At 42.9% G+C, this 20,771-nt stretch overlaps 3 protein-coding genes across 4 annotated transcripts in view; 2 read left to right on the forward strand and 1 right to left on the reverse strand.

Moving 5' to 3' along the window:
- The window catches only part of LOC128878346 (whirlin-like), a 104,713-nt gene extending 94,926 nt beyond the window's left edge, over positions 1-9,787 (forward strand). Inside the window, exons 14-16 of the mRNA XM_054126474.1 lie at positions 6,059-6,364; positions 6,573-6,651; positions 7,423-9,787. Of these exons, the coding sequence (XP_053982449.1) occupies positions 6,059-6,364; positions 6,573-6,651; positions 7,423-7,565 (528 nt within the window). The 3' untranslated portion in view covers positions 7,566-9,787. The remainder of the gene's footprint in view (positions 1-6,058; positions 6,365-6,572; positions 6,652-7,422) is intronic.
- A 5,456-nt stretch (positions 9,788-15,243) lies between these two features.
- Positions 15,244-16,248, reverse strand: LOC128878532 (bone morphogenetic protein 2-like). The gene has a single exon (XM_054126818.1). The coding sequence runs from the start codon at positions 16,246-16,248 to the stop codon at positions 15,244-15,246; it is 1,005 nt and encodes a 334-aa protein (XP_053982793.1).
- Positions 16,249-16,786: 538 nt separating this feature from the next.
- LOC128878051 (uncharacterized) lies at positions 16,787-20,031 on the forward strand. Of its 2 annotated transcripts, XM_054125866.1 has the most exons (5): positions 16,787-17,876; positions 17,988-18,098; positions 18,184-18,444; positions 18,544-18,603; positions 18,689-20,031. In XM_054125866.1, the coding sequence occupies exons 1-5, from the start codon at positions 17,663-17,665 to the stop codon at positions 18,697-18,699; spliced, it is 657 nt and encodes a 218-aa protein (XP_053981841.1). In that variant the 5' UTR covers positions 16,787-17,662; the 3' UTR covers positions 18,700-20,031. The 2 variants fall into 2 exon arrangements, with proteins under 2 accessions (XP_053981841.1, XP_053981840.1); XM_054125865.1 differs by having other exon boundaries at positions 16,800-17,876; positions 18,544-20,031.
- The last annotated feature ends 740 nt before the right edge of the window (positions 20,032-20,771 follow it).

Below are 20,771 nucleotides of genomic sequence, written 5' to 3' on the forward strand. Positions count from 1 at the left end.
TGAAATAAATTATACATTATTCAATGGCCAAACGAATTTTGTCGTTTAATGGTGTTAATCTTTGTCATTCGGGAAAGTTATTATAAATATAACAAGTTGTATGCAAAGCGCTTTGACGTTTAAATTTAAGATTTTCCAAAAAGTAGAGTTAATCGATTGGTGCAGCGAACGGGTCGACCATCATCGAAATATTCGGTGGAAATTTCGTCGTAATTAAACGTCTATCCTTTAGCGAGACATTGAAAATTAAATTGCAAATTAAATTGCAAATTAAATTGAAAATTGTAAATAGACGCGGATTCGATACTCTTGTAAGATTGTCGGAACTGGAAGTATTTATCGCGTGAAACTGCGTCCAGGCACTCGGTCCTGCCAACGGAACTTGTGGTCGGGAGTGTCCCAAACGTTCGAAAGATAATTAAACCCGATAACGAACCCTTTATTTCATCGTTAGTATCATCTCCCTAGATCCAACGATAGATCCAACGATAGATTCAACGATAGACTAAACTTAGACTAGTTTAACGTCTAGTATATAGCCCTTCATCGGAAGTTTTCAGAAAATGGTAGTAAAGTGTAGTAACGATAGTTAGACGATATAGGAGATAGATTGTAAGTGTCTCTAACGATGTTTTAGTTCACGACAGATAGAAGGGAAACTTCCGGCAGAATCGTGCGAGACACGTCGGAGCTGAGCGCAGCTCAAGAGTTTTGGTCCTCCTTGATCTCACGTTCGTCGTGGCTGCGTGAAATTTTTCGCTTCTGCGAAGAATGCATCGATCGTTGACCTGACCCTTTATAGGGCGGAAATCCCTGAGCATTTATTTTTCAATTTCTTTTATTAAACGAAAAAAAAATAAGTACGAGTTCAGAAACTTAGTAATACGAAGTTCCCGCCCCCTCCTCAGTGGTAACGATAATTACCAGCGACCTACAAAGGGTTAATTCGAAAGCAGAGAAATTCGAAAGCGAAACATTCAAGGAAGAACGATTCGCTTTTCTGTCGAAAATGAATTGTTTTAGTCTCGACCTGCCACGAACAAATCACCGCCAATTTTCAAGTCTACTCGAAGCGCTTAACCGATGCATTCTTCGAGAATCACGGAAAAGTTTCCCTGCCGGAGTGCGTGGACGGGTAAACGACGAGCACTCGATGCGAGATCGAAAGCATTTATCCAGTCTCGAGCCATCGGAAGCGATCATCCCCTTTGGCATGAAGTTTCACCCAATTTAGATCCCTTTCTTTTACTGCTCTGTCTTTTCACTTCTCTCTTCTCACACTCTCTGCTCTCTCTTTCTCTCTCTCTCTCACTTATTCTCACCAAGATCAATTTCCTTTTTGCTCTTAGAGCTAGCGAATATTAGTCGAAATAGCGATAGGTGTTGTACGTGTTTTTTCTTAGATGTCTTGCACATGCTACTTTTTTCGATTTGTCCTTACTACTATTTCAAGCACGACTACTGCATACCGCGAATGTAATCGTATACACGACCGTACTTGTTGCTCGCACTTGGCTCGTACGGCCGTATATATAATTATAGGCGCGTGTGCATATATCAAAGTATATTTACATAGATGTCTTGGCATGCACGATCACTTTACTCACATCGATAAACAGGATATAGCGATTCACGTTCGGGGATCCCTCGTAGAAAACGGTCGATCGAGAGACGAAGAAAAAAAAAAAGAAAAAGACGTTCGACTAGAAACGTTATTAGAGACGGGTGAATCCGATCACGCGATCGTAGATCCCATGTAGATGTCCCGATAGAGTGTCGCGGGTAGTGTACGCAAAAGAAGAACACGCGTAGGAGAAGAAAGTTACGATCGAACCGCTATCGACGACGATAAATCTCCAGAGAAAGTCCCGGCAGAAGTTTTCGCCGAACATGAAAACCCGAGGGACCGCGGAAAATCTGCGAACGAACGATTTTCTAAGGAGCCCTCGTAATTGAACGATGTTGTGCCACGATCGCGGACCAATTATCCGGCTCGATTGCACTTATCAGCTCGCGTCGATCTTAGATCCAGGTGGAAATTACTCTCGTCTCTCGCAGACGAGATTTAGTTTGAATCATTCGAGCAGAGACGAGATACTCGTCGGGGCTTGTTGGTATAGTTACCCGAAGGCTTTGATGATTTTGCAGTCGGGACCATGATGTTTATTTAGTTTATCTTGGGGATCTTCGTGTCAGATATTATCAGAATATATTTCAGGGGCTTGTTTTAGAATGGTGTTCGAAATTTATAAATGTTACTATTGTATTTATTACATTAATTAATAAATTAAAATAAAGAAAGAATGTTCTTTGGTTAATTTAATAAATTCAATTTAAATGAATCTTCGTATTGGACGTTATCCGAATTTATTATAGGGACTTGTTTTAGAATCAATCAATAAATTCAAATAAAGACAGAAAATTCATTTCTATTATTTCATTGAAGAATTTTAAATTGACAGTTGGTTCTGAGACTGCAAAGTCTCGTCTTCTAATACTCGCAAGCAATCGGTATCCCAGACAGTGGGACTTCCGTATCGAATAGCTGCACCGTTTTCAAAAGTTCAGTCAGCGAGTATTGCATTTAAAATCTACCTCCCACAACATATCCAATCCTTCGTAAGTGGCATAACTCGAAAACCTAGCGTCACTTGCGCAGGATCCACCTATCCACCCTCTCTTCATAGCTCCACCAGCATCCCCGCTAACAGAACTTCAAAGCGGTGCATCAATCCGATCTAATAGCCCCGTCCATACTACCTTTCTATTAAAATAAAATAAAATCTCGCCCATCTCTGTATCTCAGGCATCGTTACTCACCCCGAGGCATTTCTTTCGCGAACACACAATTTCCTCTTTTTCGTTTTCGTTCGCCGCCCTCCTAAAAGAAACCCGGACAAAGCGTCATGCACAATTTGGTTTCGTTTCGGCCGTCCGGGCAGGAAGAGAAATTCGCGCGCACTCGCGTGTCACGCCACGCGCGTACGCGAAACACTTTCACCGTTCGCGAATCACGTTTCTCCGCGATATATGTACGCCCGGTTTCGCGACATTAAACTCGGTCTCCGCGCCTGTCGACCGTGACCTACGGATCCCGTCCACGGAAACGCGTCGGTCGGTGATTTAGCGAGGCACGTCGCCGTGATAACGAGCAACTTCGAGACGCAGGACGATTCGCGCGGAACGTTTAACGAGGCCTCGGAACTTCGACCAAGAAATTTAACCAATTTGGCTAGAGAAGTTCAACGAAGACCTTAAGATCCCGAAGTATCCTGGAACTTGTGCGAGAAATTTTGCTAGAATAAAGATAAAAATAAAAAGGTTGAGATTAAGTACCTCGCTCGAGATATTCAGCAATTTCTCCAGGAAGTCTAACGAGTGATAAATTATTACCGACCTTTCGCTCCCCTTGTGGTCTTTTTCTGGGGTGGAAAAAGGAAAGTTTCTTTTGGTAGCGGATCGTGGTCACTGGTTTTTCTTCGAGCCATGTCGAAGTAATTAATTCAAACGAAGGTTTACGAGCTAAGATAAATCGCAACGCTCCCACGTGATTTCTTAGATTCATTTCTATTCTAGGTTATTTCGTTCTATTTCGCTCGAAATTAGTAGCTTTCGATTTCACGCGCAACATTATAGAAGACCAGTACGCGTAGACAGCAGTAAATATGCCTAAAATATCGACTAAAAGCATCCTTGAGATTTCAGTTTCGATTTTCCCATTCCAAAAGAAATATTCCTTTCCCTGTTCAACGAACATCTCGGTAACACGGATCAAAAATGTCCAGTCGACTCGATCGAAAAGTTGAAGAAGAAGCTCGAAATTCCACGAAATAAAAGTCGTTGGAGGGTCGAGGAAACTCGCAGATCGTTTAACGCGTCGACATCCATCACCTCTATTCATCTTTTTTCTCTCGCACGTCACGAGCGACGGGGTCGAATCGGTCGTATTCGACGAAAGGCGATCGTGCGATCGCCGAGCTGGTTAAAGAATCACTCGATACTCGAATTCGCAACGATAATCGCGCGAAAACACCACCACTACCACCACCACAACCACCACCACCACCACCACCACCACCACCACCACTCTGTCCGAGCACCACCAAACACCCAACTGCTACCAGCCTATCAGCAAGCATGACTTAATTTTTTAATATTATACTCTTGCGACCTATATCGATATGTATTGTGATACTTGCGTTTCTACACGATGTTATGTACGATTGCATATAGGTACCGGGAGATGTGCACCGTTGTGGAGAAGCGGAACCCGGTAGGCAAACCAAGTTGGCTGCGGACGGATAACAGAGACTCGGCAACGTTCCCAAAATTTTTAAATAATTGCAAACTTCCTACGGTTTTGCTACACTCCACCGAATACGATCTTCGATCCACGGACGACCATATTTAACCGCTCGAGGACCACGCCCGAGTATACTCGGGCGTTTTACCTGCGAGTTTACCTGCAGAAAAGACCACTCCTATTTATATATTCGGGTGAAAATAAATACGATTTCTGGTACGTAGGAGCGCAGATGACAGATGGGCCTGTGTAAATTCATGTACAGTGTACGCGAGTTGTTTTAATTTTATTTTCACATATTTGTATTGGAATCAATGTTACAAAAATTAATCAGTAGATATCAACTTTCAGTCCCATTTTGAGTCCGAAATGGCTTTTATGAGGGTTATATATGTTCAGTAAATAGAATTCGTTCATAAAAAAAGAATGTATTATTTTTTCCAATTTTTAATTTTTTCATGTTTACTGAAGGGGTTAAATAACATTACGTCGAGTGGGATTTAATATACGTGGTGGATAACCCTCCCCATAAATTCCATCATAAATATCGTAGTAATATTACGCTAGCCCTGGTCGGATCACCAAAAATTCAAAACGAAAACAAAATTTGATCCATATCACAAACTTTCATAAGAAATGAAATACCCGAATCAAGATTGATTTCTAGCCATCTAATAACGACCGAAAGGATATGCTCGTTCGAGGATCAACTCCGTAAAATTCCAATTTCCCCGAGCAACACCGTTTACAAGTTCTTTAACGTTTACAAAATCTTTAACGTCGATTCTTTATAGAATCGCTCTGTCGCTGCTTCTCGTTCGTGCAAAGCGTCCGTTTAATTAGCGCGAATTAATTAGCGAGTAAGTTCGTCTCGTAACCAACTTCGCGGACTACCAGGACCTCCCTTCGGCTACAGCGTGCACAGGAATTCTTCAGCATCAGCCTCCTTAGCTCTTGTGTGCTGTCATCGTGCTCGCGCACGCGTGCCTAAAGCGACTTTGACAGGCTGCGTGACAGCCACCGTGCCACGGAAATCGGCCCAAATATTTCGTCGTCTCTCGTTTTATCGGTCTTCGATTCTCTAACGTCGCGGAACGCGAAAAATTGAAAACAAATCGAATTCTCGACGATCCCTACCGGTCGCTGAATGTTTTTGGACGATTATTTCAACAATAGTTTCGGAGATAGCCAATTGCAATTGAAACATTAGGGAGCAGTTTCACCCCCTAAATATGAAAATGGGTCGATATAAAAAAGTACGTATATCTTATTCGTTGGTCCTTTAAAACGTATCCAAACAGCTAAAAAGCTTTCCTTGTTAGTTACAGTAACACATTCACTGTCAGTTCGCAGTAAAATTTTCAAAGAATAACAATTTTTAAATTAACTCGTATTCGACTCGTTATTAACGATGCGCTCGAGATCGTATTTCTTATTCCACTAAATATTCAAGATACGAAAATGTTGCTTCTCGATACTTGGCCACTGACGCTTTCATTATCGGTCTGCATCATCCCCAGAAACACTCAGCAACCTTTACGTTTCCTAGTCAAGCATCATCAAATAAGAGAATCAAATAAGAGAATCAAACGTTCCAGTTTAATTGATGTCCGATCTCGTCTTCCGAGACCTTTCTTCGAAAGTTGTTGTTATTAGTCCACAACGACGGTGGCCGTCACGATGCTGGAAAGTCGAGTGGAAGCGAGCCCGGGGTGTTCGATTCCCGCTGGTGAAACATAGCTCTGCCCGTTTCAGGAACTCGCGCACAAGCTCTCGCGGAGCTTCGACATGCAGGAGGCGCAGCTCCTCGAAGAGGGTGGCTCCGGTGGCGGGACCACCGGGGCCGGAGGTGCTGGAGGACCTCCGAGGAGACACCACAGCGCTCAAAGGCTGGCCAGGAGCGAAATGTCCGAGAGAAGGGAGGAGGACGGCGCCCTGGTGGTACCTGATCACCAGGGGAACCTGAGGATCACCGTCAAGAAGACCAAGTCGATTTTGGGCATTGCCATCGAGGGCGGTGCCAACACCAAACATCCACTGCCCAGGATCATCAATATACACGTAAGACGACATGGTAGCGATTAGGTCATCCCATAAATTCGTCCTGAAGACCGTCGATATTTAATAAAAAAAAAGAAAATATTACAGAAATGTGACAGTTACGGTCAAATGACTAGACTGCGAATCTTTATGGAAAAATGTTTGTATACCGTTACAGACACGATTATGTCAGTGGTCGAGGTGTTGATAAAGTGTCATGTGTTCGCAGGATAACGGAGCAGCTTACGAGGCTGGCGGTCTCGAAGTCGGTCAATTGATTCTAGAAGTCGACGGTCACAAAGTCGAAGGTAATTTCCGAACTATCGAGTGAATTTTAACGTCGCGCCTTGAAGAGTGTTTCGTTCAAGCTATCCCATCAAAAAGTTCTTACGTAAAAGAAGTAATAAGAGGACGGTAGACTCGAGAATTTCTCGACGAGAGTAGACTCGAGTCTTCTACGAACAGTTTTCCTACAGAAACCATTCGACATCTCAACAGACTCATAATTTTACTATCAACCCTTTCGGACCCGATGTCCACAATCGAGGACTCGAAATTATAGAAACCATTCGATATCTCAACAGACTCATAACTTTACTATCAACCCTTTCGGACCCGACGTCCACAATCGAGGACTCGAAATTACCACACACGAAACCGGTACGATCGTTTAGGGCTACCGTCCTTATTTCTGCACGCGAAGAAAGACCAGTTTTTCTCGAAAACTGCGCTACGAGAAAAAAAAATAATTCAGGTCTGAAAGGGTTACCGTAAGATATTATTAACAGATTTTAGAGCAAATGCCTAAACTGGGTAAAATCTACGCGGGAATTTACGTTGCTTTTCTTCCTTGATACGAATTAAATTAGATTTTTGAAAAAGCAAAATTTAGAGGTTATCGAGTTATAGTTTTATAGAGTTAACAGGCTCGTGCAATGAACTCGTATAGTCCTCCGTGTCTGACCGTACCTGCAGTTCCAACGTCCCTTGAAACGGTCCCCGACACAGTCCACGAAGAAACCACCCCCGTCTGCGAACAAAGAGAACAGTTTTACCCGAAACGCGTCCATCTTCCGCAGGTCTCCATCATCAGGAAGTAGCAAGACTGATCGCGGAGTCGTTCGCGAGGCGCGACCGAAACGAGATCGAGTTCCTGGTGGTCGAGGCGAAGAAGAGCAACCTGGAGCCGAAGCCCACGGCTCTGATATTCCTGGAGGCGTAGCAGGAATCTCCCACCTCCGAGCCGGAACCACCGTAGCCCGACGTGACCAGAGCTCGGCCGGTGACACGCTCGGAGCGTCGTCAACGCTGAAGCCGCCGAAGAAGCTGACGAGAGCGCGGGAGAAAACAAGCCGACCGGCACGTGACCGAACGTACAAGCTCGCCGAGCGATGCAAAATCATTGCAAGAACAAAGACAAGAACGAGAGCGACCCGCGAAGGCGACCACGACCACCTCGCTCTTCAACTTCTCCGTGCGCTCTCGACGGTCGAGCTCTCGGTCAGGCGCTAATCGAACCTGGCTCTGGTGGTGGGAAACTGTTCACGAGGAAACAGAAAATAAACAAGATGCAGAAGGGTGGGACTACGTTAGCGGCGAGAGGGGCTCGATTAGCGAGTCAATGGGATAATAATTGCACGGTCGTCGACGCCGATGTTGCTGTCCTCGTTGCCGACGTGCCTCTAGGCTAACGGAACCGGTACCGACGCTTCCAGGCTCGGCCGATTCGAGGCCTCGATACGCGACAACCGGGAGACGGAACAGCGCAGAGCAATCCCGAGGGCGCAACGAGGACGGCAAGATGTCATCTTCAAGATGAGACTATCCGTGAAAGACGAACCGAAGTGCTGCGTCGAACGACACCTTCGGTCGAAACTTTCGACTCGAAAGAACGTTGACGAGATACACTTTAAGTGCGATGAAAACGAAGGAGGAAGTTGACTGTGCCAAACTATTAGGGATTGTTTCGTGTATAGTAGTTACGATACTATTAGTCGTAAGGGATCCAAAGAGGACTACGTCCGAACGGGAGACGCGAGGCCAGGTTAAGGTTCCTGGATCCTGGGTGACGATGATGTCGCGTTCGTCCCACGGACACTCCATGAGAATCACGGACACAATCACCAACCGTTTGCGCGCGTTTCGACGTGCTCCGAACCCGGGCACGTCGCCGATACGCGGCACCCGGAGATTCACTGTTGACTATTGCGTTATCGAAGGTACTGGACGTTCGCGTCGATCGGGATTTTTGTTGGCGGAACTTCTCGGCAAGAGGTCTCTGCCGTTAGACGACGCTGGGTGTCGAGACGAGATCGTTCAGGTACGAAGGAGACTCTGCGGGTCATTCAGCGACTCGGTAGAAAATTTTGTTCAAGCGGACTCCTTCTGCTGAGGTTTACGCTTACATTTATTCGGGATTGCTAGTCTTAAGGGGTTACGCCACTCTAGAGGTTGAAGAGAAGGTCTAACTTCGATAATTAATTTTGAGAGTATCGCAAAAGGTATTGGATTTCTTTTTGCAGGGTTTTTTTTTTACCACATATTGGAGCATAAACAAAAATTGTTGTATTATTATTTTAGTACGAAATGGCGGCCACAAAGCGAGTCTCCAAAATTGACTTTTTTTTAAACGCCTTCACTGGAGGACGGTTTGCTGTTTCGGAACCACTCAATTCTTTGAAGTTAGGTGCGTTAAAAACTATCGTCCCACCTTTTGCTTGTTAGCTTAGTGGCGAAACTATGAACTAACGCTAAAAGTACAATAAGTGGAATCAGAAATGTATACAAGTCGAAACGTGTTGAGTTGTTGACACTGTTGTCGGCAGCTTGAATTTTATTTTTATTTTATAATCGTGTCCCTCGAGTATCAACGATGTCTCGAGAATTCTTTAAAATATACTCGACGTTGAATACAGTTTCAAGTTGAAACTATTTCAACCCCAGGAGGAACGGTGGCCGACGAAAGTCCCGATCGGCTCGTTCCCGCGACTAATACAGACTTATTATGGGAATTGTTGAGGCTTAACAAAGTATATTATATATACATATATATTATATGATAATATTATCGACTATCGTAGTGGAATTGCAACTCGTACCTATCCGGAGGTGCTCGAGCGCGCGCGAATTAATCCACTCGCTTGACAATGTGTGCGCGCAAGAGCGTCGCGAGAAGAGTAAAAAGATAAAAAAAAAAAAAGAAGTAAACTTATAAAATATGCGATATTTTCAAACAGTTAATAAAGCATAGAGACATCGCGTACTTAGCAACGGGCTTGACGTCACTTCGAGTTCGAGCTGTCGAGACGAAATATCGATTCGAAAGGTCGACGAGGAAAACGAGCAACGATTCAGCGAGAGGCATCAGCGATTCGAAAATTCACGTCAACTCGTATCACGATTTTATTTCGATTTCCAGTCGCTTTGGTAAACTTTTGTAATTCGCTACGACGGAATTCGAAAGCGAACGATATTATCCTGGACTTTTATTTGGCCCAGTTTGGTCGACAACGCGTTAAGAAAATGAAAAGTCAGTTAATCGAATCAGCTAAACCATTCCGGAGGAACTATTTCGTACGAAACAACGTGTTATTTTGTTAAGACTCCTGCAAAATTATATTTGTTATATATTGTCCACGAAGAATCTAGAGATTGATTTATTATGAATAATGATTTGTCGAAAACGAAAGGTAATATTGTCGAAAAAAATCTGATATTCGAAATATTGTCAGTTTCGTTGTTATCAAAGGAAACCGAGAACGTTTCCTCGTCGTTTCGCTCTTGTCGCGATCGAATCGAACGCATCCCGCTCGAGGAAGAATAATCACCGAAGAAAAACGGAAGCTTCCGGCGCGCCGTCGCGGAGAAGACATATTCGAAACTGTGTGATTAGGCGTTTGCACGATGCGTTGTGGTAAATGTGCCAAAAACAGACGACGAAAGCAGAACAAACTAATGGCCAGCGATTCGAAGAATCGTCTCGGAGGAAGACTGTCTCGCCAGACAAGAGACAAAACAAAAGAAGAGGAAGAAGAAGACGCGAATAGAGACGAGAAAAATGATCTCGTTGCACCAGCGTTGTTTTCATCGATGTTATTTCGTAGCGTTGCTGTCGTAAACAGGTCGCAACCCGACACGTCGTGGAACTTCCGAAAAAGGAAAATCGAACGGATATAAATCGATATAAATCGATAGTAACTAGCTGCTTCTCGGCTGAAAAACAAAATTAATATACCTCGTGCTAGTATCTCTTCCTTTTTTTTCTTGTCCAAAAGCTACGTTTTCTAAAAAGCATCCACGTTCGTTCGCCGGTCCCAGCAAGAAGATTAGAGGAACAAACGGTGGAAAGACGACGAAGTAGAGACTGGGACGCGAACAGAGAAACGGAGAAGATATTTTTGTAAAAGCCTTCGATGTACCGCAATCACAGGAACGATTCGAAGATCTCAGCTAACATATCCGACAATGCCTTACCGCTTCGAACGGTAGAACACTTTTTGGGAAAGCGTCGCGAGTTATCGAGCCTGCCGGAGAGAAGTGTTCGACCGAACTTCCGATTGGTCGACGCACCTGGAAACGGTACGATGCGAGAACTGACCAGACGTGACCCCGAGAAATTTCAAATTTCAAATTTGTCGTTTTTGGTGACTATTTTCAATTGGTGTGTCGAATGGACGAAACGATCTTGATTGAATATTAGGAAACGAGGAAAGAAAGTTTGTAATAGTCGATGGAATTTTATTTAAGGAATCAATTCATTCTTGCTTAGTTAATAGAAAGGACATATAAAAGATCTTATAGAAGTACACCTCTATCGTGGTTGATTTGACTACTAGGTCGTACATATTCATATACGATTATACAATTTGCGAAATGGTACAATGAACTTTACTTTCATACTGAAAATGCCGATTTAAAGGATCGTCAGGACTATTCCTCCTTTATCTTCATATTCAGTTTCGTTCCCATCGTCAAATATACACACCTCGGTTTTTCGAAGCAAAATTTCAAAAAGGAATACAGTTCTACTCCACGCTTTCCACGATTTCGTCCATTCGATCGCGCCAAACTACGTCGTATACGGAACGAAAAAGGAAGACCTAAACTGCCAAAAAATTACGATTAGAGTCAGAGACCAGTATCTCCGTCGTCTCGCACGGTGCACGTTTCACGGTTGCCGATGTTTCCTATCCTGTCGAAACAAGAACAGCGAAAATAAATTTCTCGGTAGCTAGTTTTTCCACTCAGGTTCTCAGCTTGCAGACGGAAGTTCCGGCCGTTTACGAGCGTTAGCTGTCGATCGATTGCTTTCCAATTCTCGAGGAACGCGAGCACAACAAGAAAGGAAACACGATCGAAGAACCTCTATTTCCCCTGGCAGCGTCGAGTTGGGCAATGCGCGAATCAACGAGTAATCGATAATTTAACTAATAACAAAACGGCGAGCGAATGTATCTGTTTAAAGTGGAATCACGAAGGATTGAACATAGAGGCACAGAATTAATTTCTACGAATTAATTTCCGACTACCAGTCGGAAACTCGAGAAAATTTCGCACGTTTCTGACGAACGTGTTAAATAATTCATGGAAATTGAGATTCCCAGTACGGTGATTATCGATTAATCCTACAATAACGAGCGATAATTACGATCTATCTCGAAGTAACCACTGCCCAACTCCGGCGTCGATTCGTCGACGTCGTTCGAACGAGTCCGCCGCGAAAGATGAAAGCGTCTCGCGTCCGTGAGCGCCGGACGCGCGTGTCTCGACAAAGCGAACAGATGAAAAACGCGATGCCCGATTTCTACATGAAAATTGTACGATTAAGTCGGTAAACGACCGGCCACCTTTCTCTGAGAAAAGCGACGTCGAGCCGTTTCCTTTGGGGAAAATCGGTTCTCCGATCTTCTTCGCGCGCAGACCGCGCGACTTCGTTTCGCCGCCGTTCGAAACAATTTCTGAATCACGGAAATCGACCCTCTTCGACCCTTTAACGAACTTCCTCGAGTTGTTTAAAGAACTGGACGCCGGCGTTCGAAGCACGGCTCGACGCCTCGAAGAGGAACCAACCAGTCGCGATAGATCAGTAGGTGTTCCGATAGAGTGTTTACAATAGATCAGGCGTGTCGTACGCGAACCCGACGTTAGCGTCCGTAGATTTTAGCTCCCGCAGATGGCGAACTGTCGCGGCTCGTAGGCGCGCGACAGGGACAGAGAGTAAACCTAGCAAAGTGATTTATTTTTTCAAAGAGAGAAAGAGACAAAACCGAGATCACGGACTCGTACTCATAAACCTGTTCGGCTTTCGCACGTTCACCATCCGCAAACTTGCTTTTTCTCGATCGACCGCGGGCGCAGAGCGCGGACTGAAATCGGACTCCGTCGATCGAAAGCGATTCGGAGAGCCGATGAAAGGCGACCGGATCCTCCAGAATGTCGGAAAGAAACGGAAAGGAGGTTCGGAGAGGGAGGATAACGGGCAGAAGTAGACAGAGATGGGCACAATCTTTATCTAAATAAAAATTTTAAATATCGAATAAAGATGAAAAATTGTTATCTCTTACTCGTCGAATAAAGGTATGGAATCATACAATGGGATCGTACTATGTCTGTAACAAATAAGGAAGTATTGTTCGCCATGGAAAGGAATCGATTAATAGACTACCGGTCGAGGAGTCTGAATTTTTTATTTTATATAGTTTTCAGGAGGAACTTTTCCGTTCTCGAAAATAAGATACGCGTTATTTTGTCCGCTTTGAAAGAGAAACTAGAACGTTCGAATGAAGAAAGAGGATAGAAAAAGCTGCTGCGCCCACGGTGACTCAACTGGAGAATAAAACGCGCGCGAATTTCTTGCTTAAGCTTCGTTTACGCTAGGACTGGGGCATCTCGAATTTTTCTTCGAGGATTCGAACACCCGAACGATTCAAATATTCGATGATGGCACTCGATCGAATTCCAATTCTTAACTGTTCGCCAATTTGTAATTCGCGTACTTGACTACTCCGATACTATTCGAACTAAATGTTGAAACACGTAGCTATTCGAAAACTCGACTATTCGAACGGTCCCAGCCCTGTAATAGTTCACGCCCTCGTAACCGAGCCGGGACAACGCGCGAAACCGTCGCCGAAGAAATGCCAACGGACAAGGGACGTTTCGCGGGACGAGGATCGAGCGTAAACGCGAAAAACCGATCCGAGTGTCGCCGAGACGAATCGCTAACCGAATTGTGAAGCAGTTGCAACTGTACTCGTAACGTTTCAAGGAGCACTGTACATAAGCGAGACACTCGTTCATACGCATTTCATAGGTCACCCTCCCCCCCCCCCCTTTTTGCAGCCGATTTTCGTACACCTTAGCGACACGTACACGAAACACGTACATACACACACGCAATTAGCACACGTGTGAATGAGTGAATTAATATCTGTACTCGGACGGCGATCTACGTCGAGTCCAAATTATCGAAATATCTAACGACTACTCGAAATAGTAAATTTCGAAAATTTCGACTCGACGTAATTCGTCCGTGCAGATGTGCTCATCGTCGTGGAACGAAGGCAGAAGGAAATCGCTATCGAGGTCCGTCGAGGCGTCTTTGGATCGATGCCATGGCAATCGAAGGCACGCGTGCCTTGGATCGCTTCGACACTTTGAGCTGTTCGTTATTGTACACGTACAGGAACCATGGGGTGCGGAGAAAATTTGTGTTACTTCATTTTATCAGGACAAATGAACGCGATTGTTCGTACAAACGATCGCTGGTGATTTTCTTTGACCAGAAACTATCCATACGCAAAAATCGAAGGAAAGATTTAACGAGAATCAATATTATTTTTATTTGCTGAGTTAGACTCAACGCCAGCTCGATCATCGCAATGATTTTACGTGCCACTCGTTTTCTTTACACCCTGTACAATCACACAAACAATCCACGCATGTAATATACGTAAGATTACGAGAAAAATGTATCGTTTACGCGTGCAGAGCGCACGGCTGTGTCGTTTAGTTATTGTTAATCGTGGATAATTTAATTGCCCGTTCGATTGTTGTTGCTCATTATTGTTATCGTCATGGTTATTATTATTGGAAGTTACGAGTGTGTAATTATCGTCACCGCAGTTGCGATTATTTTCTTTGCGTGCCGTTGTTACGATTATTATTATTACTGTTATCATCACTACGACGATGGCGATTATTATTGTAATTGAATAAAACGTTCATCACGTAAAAAGAATGCATAGATTTCTTGCCACAAAGCTTTCACAAAGTTTCTTTATCATTTCATTTTAGCGAGGATGTTGATTTCCTTCTTCTAGTCATTAACCGACTTCTAAAATATAATAAAACATAGCCATGAAGCATAGTATCTTAACCTACGACTGCAGAACAATACTGTGAGACTATTTGAATCCTTTACTTCATTTTTACGTATATTTTTATTGTAATACAATGAATTTTTATTAATTAAATAAAATAGCATTCAAATTTCCCGCGTGAAATTGGTGTCGTCGTCTAGCGGTGAATAACTGAACTATTTTCGGAGTATGATCTGTCAATGGTAAATGTAGCCATTTGTTTATTTTAATCGAAAAATTAAGAGTGCAGGGCTAAAAAATGATTCTCATTCATATTTTAATATTGCAATGATTGTCCACCTATTTGTTTTTAAATATATAAAAAAAAACTCAAGACTACCTCTGTCGCCCTCTATTGGGAGAATGCCCAAGTTTGATGCCGACTAGTTTGGCTTGTTCATTACTAGATGGCGATACAGGTATTCTTAAGTTTTTTTCTTTATACATTCAAAAACAAATAGGTGAACAACTATTGTAATATTAAAATATTAATGAGAATCATTCCTATTGAAATGGCCATTCTGATTTATAGTACAACAGTCAACGACACCCACACTCTTTGACAACCATGTCCTCGTACCCATACTGATAAGTCAGGGTCCCACTGGAGTCCAGATACAGAAGACTCGTAGGCGCGAGCATGGTCGGGACGCAGCAGGCCCTTCCAACCGGTTTCCCGGCACTTTCAACCCCCTGAAGTGCCCCATGCACCAGCGTCTGGACGATCGCGTGTTTAGTTGGACTCAGGTGGTCCCCAAACGGATAGAAACACTTGCCAGCGCACTGATAAGCTTCGTAGCCAGGTGGTGCGACGATCCACTCGTCGTACGCGATCAGCGAGAAGTCCACGTACAAAGACCTCCGTCTGCACGAGTTCCTGCGTCTCCTGCGAGAACCATCCTCCTCCACCTGGTCCTCCTCCGGAACGGAACGCCGCGGACGGTTTCTCTTCGTCTTGCTGTAGCTCAGCAATAAAATAGGACTATCTCCGCACGGACGGTATCCCACCCTCCCGTACACACGGAGCTTCACCATCTTTCCATCCCTCGTGGCCACGCCGGAAGTGACGTTGAACGCTCTCCAGCTGTCGTCTCGTCTCGACTTGCAACTCAGAGGTTTGTTCATTCGGTCCAGTCGCACTCGGAGGATCGCTCCAGCGACTCCTAGCAGTTCGGCCGCTTCCAGGACCTCGTCAGGTTCAGCCGGAGGCACGGAGAACACTAGAATCCTGGCACCGTCGCTGGTTGGAATGGACACCTGGATCGGACGGAGAGCTCTGACTATGTCCACGTCCGATCTCCGATGGTACAGCTCCAGCATGTATCTGGACACCACTCCGCGATGCCTCCTGTCGATGATTCTTCTATTGGTCCTGTTGGAAAACCGATAAGGCACCGAGGGAGAGACCGGAATGGAGAGGTCGAACTGTATGGACGCCTTCGCGTGCACCGCAGATGTTCGCCAGGAGAACGAGCCCGTCCTCCACAAACAGTAAACGCTGATTGTCCCAACGACGAGCAGCGTGATATATCGAGAGGCGCTCATGATAAAGAATTCGAATATCGAGGTAACCAGGGATCTAGGTCGCAGGAGCAAGAAAAAGTCGCATTGTTCGGACACCTTTTCTCGACCCGAAGTCGATTGGATTTCGCATGAGACTGCAAAGGAATCCTTGGTCGGACCGAGCGAAAGCTGAAGGACCGCTTTTAAATAGCCTGCCGATGGAGAGCGGGGATTCGAAATTGCCGCTGGAATATGCTGTTATCACTGGCAGACCGCCACTCGACGCTATCTGACAGGTTGCATCGTTCTCCAAGGGCGCTTGCTGACCATATGCCAAGTCAGATTTGTTACCCTTTTCCATTAGTGATAAGCACTTATTTTTGTAAACATTTGTTTCGGTAAAGAGAGAACACAGAGGAACGAGATACATTAAGGGCCTATCTTGGATTAGGAGGTCTAGAGAAAGCGGTTTTTCGTGACTTTTTTCAGGATGGAAGAAAATTTGGAACGTTTTTCTCTCGTAGCTGAGTTCTGTCACAAGTTTTTGATTAGGAAATTTAGGAATTTAGAAATGTGGAACATTCTAATCTGTCACCCTTCGATAATATTCTGGGTAGTAGAAATGGCATTCTTTTGACAGCAGAAATCTCTTAGTAGTGGAAACGATAGTCTCGATGAGTTAAAACTATGAATATTTACATATCTGTAATTAGATAAACCCTGTGTAAAATTATTCTCGGGCGAAACTGGTTTAAAAAAACCGCATGCGTACTCGGAATCAGAATTGATTGGTAATCGAACCCGTAAAACGCCGTGCATAGTTTATTGCGGCGTAAATCCGCAAATGGCAAATGTAAGATTCCGAAATTAATACTGGCTTCGGATAATATACCTAATCTTTTCATTGTCTAAAACTGTTAAGAAATGTTGCATGTTTCCATGGAAACATGAAACGTGCACATTGCAACTATTTCAGTGTGTGGAAGAGTGGACTTGACCAAACATAAACGCCGGATTGACAGAACGAGATTGTTTCGAAGAAACCGGGTGTGACAATTGACACTTTGATACGAAATATTTCTCAGTATTTATTGAATGAAATCCAGTGTCACGTGAATTCTACTTTCTGGCTGTTTCACGAAATTAGAAAGGTTTCTTTTGAAAAAATATACGTACCACGTATGCGTGTGTTTGGACTGTTTGTATTGCTTTGTTTATATTTAGGATCTATATTCGATCCAAGTAAACAAACTTGAACCGTGCTTATTACATATTTGGAGAAACCTGTGCCATATTCAAGCAATATGCGATTATAAACATCGCTTACAACATTGAAGTAAGAACGCAAGGGTTCATAGGTTATAAAGATACGTGCGTGCTATCGTGTTGTTGTCGCTATTGACAACAGCCAAACGTCACGAAATTGTTAATGTAAAATACATTGGCTAAACTAAACATGCATTGGCTTCAAGCAGCAAACATACACGAAGAAATGCCGTTGGGTCAAATAAGACAAAATAATTCCATGAATACAAATGACAGTGTGAATCCTAGTACGACTTGCCCTTCACCTCCGAATCATAACATTAATTTACCATTTGGTCATCCATATATTTTGAATAACAACCGTGGTGTACCTCCTTCTTACGAGGAAGCTATAGATCCAAATGGTAAATAACTTTTCTAACAAAAGAATATTGTTATTACCAAGATACTATGCTACTAATTTACTTTAATTTAGCGACACATGTCTAATTGATATTTTTATTTTTATTTTATAGCTCCTCCACCATCTTATGATACATTGTTTGGTCGTATGAGAGAAGCGCGTAGGGTCTCCAAAGGAGTGTTTGATTTTCTGAAAAATATTATCATCCTGCTTTTAGGAACTAGTAAGCATCGATTATAATTATAATTATAATTGTAATTTAATATATTTGGGAAATGTTCTTCTACTTTATATGTGATCAATTTCAGTTGGATGTACCATTATCATAGGAGTAACACTAGTAATTCCAGTATGTATGATAGTCATAGGAGGAGTTTACCTTAATGATTGCCCACAAGGAGAATATATTCCTATATATTTATTAGTGGGTGGTGCATTCGGTGTTTTTAAACAGTTGTTACATTTGTTGGCAACGGGTGGCCGACATCATGAAGAAGACGAAGAAAGAATACAACAGTCGCATACACAAATGTTAATCAACTGTTTTATGACTGTTTGGTTCATCATAGGTTAGTAATACCGATTCGTATCATCACTGTTATGACAATTATACAATGTATAATGATTCTTTACTGTAATTTGATTCTTACATTTTTTTGTTTCTGTAGGGTCGATGTGGGTGTACAAGGAATACGAACCAAATTATGATCCAGCTCAAGGAAAATATTGTAATAAAACATTGTATTTATTTGCCTTTTGGCAAATCACGTCGTCATACATATTTTTGGGAGTATTAACGGCTGGTGTTTGTAGTGTTGGCTTAGTGACTATCCTTTTTCAAAGGCCATGACTGACCTAATGTGAGAAATCATCATCTTGTTTCAATGCGAGAAATAGTCATTCGATGATTTATTATTTTGGGAACAAAACGACAAGTTAGTTGTTATCTTGGAAGAATAGCTGTGGATACGAATGACGTAACAGGGCACAAAAATTCGTCCACGCTTATGTACCTGAGATAATCGAACAACAATCTGCGAACGAATGGTTTGCACGTGGAATATGCGTTCAAATTTTGTAATTCGATGCTTTGGAATCATTCATAGTAACTTCATGGTTCTTGGTTTTTCAAGATTTTCACGTCGTATTATACTATAGTATGGGTACAAATCGTCTGTTAACATAGCAAATTGGAAGGAAACAATGCTAATCGATTCATGGCTGTAGATATTTCGCAACAGTTGCGAAATTTTGATTAATATTGTGCCAAGGGATAGGAGAGTTGTAGATATTTCATACGATGCGTATGATATGTTTACTTGAGTAGACTCTCAGGATATGTGAAGATTTTAATGCTAGAGTGTTGTCGAACACTATGATACATATAACAAATTCTACCATCGCGAATCTCGATCACGTCTAATGGCAGCTGGTTAACAGGTTCTTACAAGTGAACGATTTACTCACTCGTATAGATAGCTTACCGTTAAAAGACTACATACTATCGCAACACATCCACACACATTTTCTATTCTTTTGTCCTCTCCCGCCGTCCTTTCAAACCTTTCGACTTTCATTGAGCCTTTATGTCAATGTCGTCGAATAACAATTTTATACTCGGTCTAAAGGGTAAACTGCATTAAGCTCTTGGTCTAAAACGAAATGGGTCGCACACGTCGTATACTCGACTACGACACGGTTCCAAACTCCCAAAGTAAATGGCAGGGCAAGAGGTTGAAACACACGCGGCTCTCTAGCATTTCAAATAATATTCAAATGCCAGTATTTATTAGTATTATCTGAGATTACAATTTTTTAACAAACTGTCGATGTCGTGTCCAATTGGTATTTAGACACAGTGGAGGATAACTTAATATAAAGACGATGTATATCGTTTCTTCCACTTTCATACATCTTTATCTACTTTTCAACGAGATTTTTCGTCTTCCTATTAAGTCCAGATCAACAACTGTAAATACTCTAAAACCCCGTTTTTATTTGTTGCCAATTCAATGTAACACGAACATTTTTGTCGATGTTATTTTCAATAAGATCTACGCGTGTTTGTAAAATAAGTCCTTAACATTGTAAAAGTGTGGCATTGGCACATACACACATTTATTACTATAATTTCCGAAATAAATTGCTTAAAACGACACTTCCGTTTCCATCAACCTTTTTTATATTGTACGCTTACTAAAGTTTCCAGAAGCTTAACGAAAGATCGATACAACAACAAAAAAGAGAAGAGGATTCTCTTTTCTTCTTCTCTAAATTCCGTGAGCGCTTTTTTCCAAGAAATTTCAGTCGAGATACTACGTCTTCTCGAATCGGTTCTCGAAAGCATAATTTACATGGCCGTTCGTTTCTACGCGCGTTCGAACTACTTGCGTCCGACCGAATTCTCGTCGCACTACTTGTCCCTGACGGTGTCTACTAGTCGCTGACTATCTGTTACCAATGTTATCCACTTATGACTAACGCTATACGTTTATTGCAAATTTCGGAGAATGCTGATGTAGGAGGGAGCCGATCGACGGAAGAATACGGAGACCACGATGGCCGTTAAAGAAGATGACTACCCAGACTGGGACTGTTGAGAAAGTTGTACGATGATCACCAGAGAATATTCTATAGACGACGACGAAATCTTATTACAAGTTCGCAGCCATTAGCTCGCTATTACTTGCGACGAAGGATTGTTTGAACAGTCTTTCATTACCATGTTTTATCACGTGGAGGTTGCTGCGGGTGGAGACCCGGAGGGAGATAGAAGGAATCAAAGTTCCTTCGATTTCTTAATACTACATATACCATATTCCTCTTGTACACTGTGTAATTGTGACCCGAGCATTTCATTGATAAGTGTATGTACAGCAATCGCTAGAAGTTAAAG

The sequence above is a fragment of the Hylaeus volcanicus genome, chromosome 6, assembly GCF_026283585.1.
Source record: "Hylaeus volcanicus isolate JK05 chromosome 6, UHH_iyHylVolc1.0_haploid, whole genome shotgun sequence".
Taxonomy (NCBI): Eukaryota; Metazoa; Arthropoda; class Insecta; order Hymenoptera; family Colletidae; genus Hylaeus; species Hylaeus volcanicus.